We start from the raw sequence: 4,033 nt of genomic DNA, 5'->3' as shown, positions 1-4,033 counted from the left end.
CACACTTGGTCCCCAGGCCTGTCCCCGTGTCCCCTCCCCACCTACAGACCGTACCCTTTCCTGGGACGTCTGTGAGGTGACAGCCCAGGTCTGGTTTCGCCCCACAGGCAGCTGTGGCAGGAGCCAGGCCGAGCCCCGGCGCAGGGCCCACGGCGTCCCCGGCACAGACACTCGGGAGCCCGGGGCCCAGGCGCGGGGACGGGGAGACAGGCACGAGGGGCCGGCCCCTCCGCTCGCGGGCTGACTGCCCTTCCTCCCTCCCCTCCCCCACCCAGATGACGGGCAGGAAGGGCCGTGTGGTGTCCAGGCCTGACGGGACGGTGGCCTTCGAGTCTCGGGCCGAGCAAGGCCTCTCCATCGACCATGTGAACCTCAGGGAGAAGGAACGCTTCATGAGCGGGGAGAAGGTGTGGGCATGAGGGCAGGGCCCAGGGGCCCGGGGGCCGGGCTGTGTCAGCAGGGGCCCCCCGTGCGGGGGGAGCAGGTGAGGACCGGGCGTGACCAGGGCGGCGCAGGGCTCCCAGGGGGCTGGCCCCAGGACCCCAGCCCATCGCAGGCCCCGCTGGGTGTGTGCACGTGTGCCTGAGCGGGGCCCCCAGAGGCCCCCTGGCCATCCCAGCTTCAGTCACTGTCACACCGCTCTGTCTCTGGTCGGGCCTCTGAGGCCCTCCACTGAAACAGCGCGGGCCACTCCGCGCCGGCCAGGGCAGGCCAGGCGTGGCCCGCGCTCCGGTGTGAGTCCACGTGGGCTCCCCCACAGACACCCCCCCTACTTTTTCTGCATGGGTCACCTTAAATGAGCCACAGTGACCCAGGTGGGGCGTGCAGGGCACAGAGGAGCGGGCAGGTTTCTGACTGTCCCGTCCACGCCCCCAGCTCGTGGCCGTCATCTCCGAGGCCTCCAGCTCCGGCATCTCCCTGCAAGCTGACCGCCGGGTCCGGAACCAGCGGCGCCGGGTCCACGTGACGCTGGAGCTGCCCTGGAGTGCCGACCGCGCCATCCAGCAGTTCGGTGAGGCCCGCCCCAGGCTGCCCTCACCTGTGGCCCCTGGCCGCCCTCACCTGTGGCCCCTGAGAGCCCTCCGCCCGCGGCCCCTGAGAGCCCTCCGCCCGCGGCCCCTGAGAGCCCTCCTCTGCCTTCAGGCCGGACCCACAGGTCCAACCAGGTCTCTGCCCCCGAGTACGTCTTCCTCATCTCGGAACTGGCCGGGGAGCGAAGGTTCGCCTCCATCGTTGCCAAGCGGCTGGAGAGCCTGGTGAGCGGGTGGGCGTGGTCCCCGGGGGCTGGGGTGGCAGGTGCCGGGGGCGGTAGCGTGGGCTGCTTGTGACAGCCTTCCCCATCTTGGGCAGGGGGCTCTGACCCATGGGGACCGCCGTGCCACTGAGTCCCGTGACCTGAGCAAGTACAACTTTGAGAACAAGGTACCTGGGGAGGTCGGGGGGAGGTGGGGCAGGAGGGGCGTGTCCATGCCCCAGGCTCCCCTAATGCCCTTCCTCTCTGCACTCAGTATGGGGCCCGGGCTCTCAGCTGTGTCCTCACCACCATCCTGAGCCAGACTGAGAACAAGGTGCCGCTGCCCCAGGGCTACCCCGGAGGAGATGCCGCCTTTTTCCGGGGTGAGCTGGGGGCGAGTGAGGGTCCCCGGAGTGTGGGGGCAGCTTGGCCTAGAGCCCTGGGAGCAGTCTGGGGCACTGGGATTGGCAGACCGGGTTTGTGTCCAGAGACCGCCTCCCACACACAGTTAGCAGCGGCGCACTGGTGGCAGGGCTGGGGGCCCCCGGGCCGGCGGGGGGTCGGCATGGGGGCAGAAGACATTTGAGCTCTCCCTCCCCGCAGACATGAAGCAGGGGCTGCTGTCGGTTGGCATCGGTGGGCGTGAATCTCGGTCTGGCTGTCTGGATGTGGAGAAGGGTGAGTCCTGTGTACAGCCCCCTCTCCCGTGGGAAGGCCCCCACGTCTTCCAGGCAAAGCCCCCAGGATCCTGTTGGGGGTCCCGCCGCAGCCTGAGCCCCCTCCCCACCTGCCCCCCAGATTGCTCCATCACGAAGTTCCTGAACCGCATCCTGGGGCTCGAGGTGCACAAGCAGAACGCGCTCTTCCAGTATTTCTCCGACACCTTCGACCACCTCATTGACGTGGACAAGAAGGAGGGCAAATACGACATGGGCATCCTGGGTGAGGGCCGCAGGCCACAGCCTCCCGGGGCAGGGAAGGGCCAGGACGGTGCTGCGCCTGCCCGGGCGCCAGCCTCCTATCGGCCACAGAGACGGAGGCCCTGCCGCGGCGGCGATCACCTGCCCCGCGAGGGCCCTGGAGGAGGACTCGGGGCAGGGGGTGGGGACCTCGGCAGCCCATGCTGCCCCCCCACCAGGACCAGAGAGTTTTATTTGGATGTGAGGGGGGTCAGCATGCTTGGCACGTTTGCTCTCCTTACCCCGAGGGACCCTGACAGCGGACGCCCCACACGCCAGGCCCTCACCAAGGACACCAGGGACCAGGGGCCACGAGCCCTCCTGAGAGACCAGAGTCTGTATGTTTAGCTTTAGGGACGAGTCCTTATCTGAGGGTTCAACTTGGCCACGGTAGTGAAAACACAAACTATTGGAAGATGAATGGCTACAGCTACCTGCCAATAAAACTTTATTTATGAAATCAGTGGCAGGTAGAGTTTGCTGACTGCTGCATAGCCAGCCTCACAGGAGCCTTGCAGAGCAGGGGCCCTGAGTGCATGTTGTCTGTACTCACACCTGGTGAGGGTGTCCTCTGGGGGCCGGGGGGGGGCGTTGCGGGTCCCAGGCCACCACTGGAAGGGCCACTTGCCTTCTGGAGTGCTGGATGGGGTTCGGGTCCGGGCCGTCTCAGCCGGGCAAGCGTCCCCTGCACTCCCTAGTGGGCCTGTCTGGGGCGTCCCCGAGAGCTGGACGGACAGCTCCCTAAAGCCCCCAGGCGGTCGGATCTCACCCCTGCACGTGCTCTGCAGACCTGGCCCCCGGCATCGATGAGATCTATGAGGAGAGCCAGCAGGTTTTTCTCGCGCCCGGGCACCCACAGGACGGGCAGGTGGTCTTCTATAAGGTGAGTAGGCGCTGAGCCACCCAGTGCGCGCAGGCGCGGCCCCAGCGCTCCTCGCCCCACTCTGAGCCCACGCGCTCTTGCAGATCAGTGTGGACCGTGGCCTGAAGTGGGATGAGGCTTACGCCAAGTCCCTGGAGCTGACGGGCCCCCACGATGGCTTCTACCTCTCCTACAAGGTGGGTGTCTCTAGGCCCCCAACGCGTCCCCAGGGCCGGGGCCCCAGCAGAGTGGTGAGGGGACGGAAGGGGCAGGGAGGGGAAGGCAGCGTCCCCACCTCCCCGCCTCCCTGCCCAGGTCCGGGGCAACAAGCCGAGCTGCCTCCTGGCGGAGCAGAGCCGCGGCAAGCACTTCACGGTGTACAAGCCCAACGTGGGCCGGCAGAGCCAGCTGGAGACCTTCGACAGCCTGTGCCGCAAGTTCCACTGGGTAGGAGCCGCTGCCGGGCTGGGCGTGCCCGTGCCCCCCGGCGCATGCGCCCCCCTCACTGCAGGTCCCCTCGCCGCAGCGCGGTACCCAGCTCACCCAGCCACCGGCGCAGCACAAGCCGGCCTGGCGCACTGTGGACCTTAGTTTCCTGCTTGTGCGCTGGGAATCGTGGATGGTGGCTCACGTGGCCGTGTGTGTCCCCAGGTGACAGCAGAGGAGGCCAGGGAGCACTGGGAGAACAGCTACGCCTTCTCGCTGACGCACTGCAGCCACACGGCATGGTGAGGGCTGGGCGTGGGCTGGGGGCGCCGCTCGCCATGGCTTTGCCCGGCCTGGCCCTGCCCTCTCCGCAAAGCAGCTGCACAAGGAGGGACCCTGTGCGTGGCACAGGGCAAGAGGGGGCCTGTGGGCGCCTGGGGTGCGCGGGGACCGCGGGGGCGGCGGCACAGAGACCCTGGACGGGAGCAGAACCGGGTGCGGGGGAGGAGCGTGGAGCCCGTGGATGCGAGCCTCTCCCCCCCCCCACCCCCC

The 4,033-nt window shown here is 68.3% G+C and overlaps 1 protein-coding gene across 1 annotated transcript in view; it reads left to right on the top strand.

Annotated features, from left to right (window-relative positions):
• The window catches only part of SBNO2 (strawberry notch homolog 2), a 34,319-nt gene that overhangs the window by 29,419 nt on the left and 867 nt on the right, over nucleotides 1–4,033 (top strand). The window contains 11 exon segments of the mRNA XM_077760641.1: nucleotides 276–407; nucleotides 877–1,012; nucleotides 1,144–1,256; nucleotides 1,351–1,422; nucleotides 1,509–1,617; nucleotides 1,838–1,912; nucleotides 2,033–2,176; nucleotides 2,982–3,076; nucleotides 3,160–3,252; nucleotides 3,371–3,502; nucleotides 3,707–3,784. Of these exon segments, the coding sequence (XP_077616767.1) occupies nucleotides 276–407; nucleotides 877–1,012; nucleotides 1,144–1,256; nucleotides 1,351–1,422; nucleotides 1,509–1,617; nucleotides 1,838–1,912; nucleotides 2,033–2,176; nucleotides 2,982–3,076; nucleotides 3,160–3,252; nucleotides 3,371–3,502; nucleotides 3,707–3,784 (1,179 nt within the window).

Source organism: Crocuta crocuta, unplaced genomic scaffold (genome assembly GCF_008692635.1).
Source record: "Crocuta crocuta isolate KB4526 unplaced genomic scaffold, BGI_CrCroc_1.0 scaffold443, whole genome shotgun sequence".
NCBI lineage: Eukaryota > Metazoa > Chordata > Mammalia > Carnivora > Hyaenidae > Crocuta > Crocuta crocuta.
Note: the sequence above shows the minus strand (reverse complement) of the source record. Positions and strands in the feature narration are given on the sequence as shown.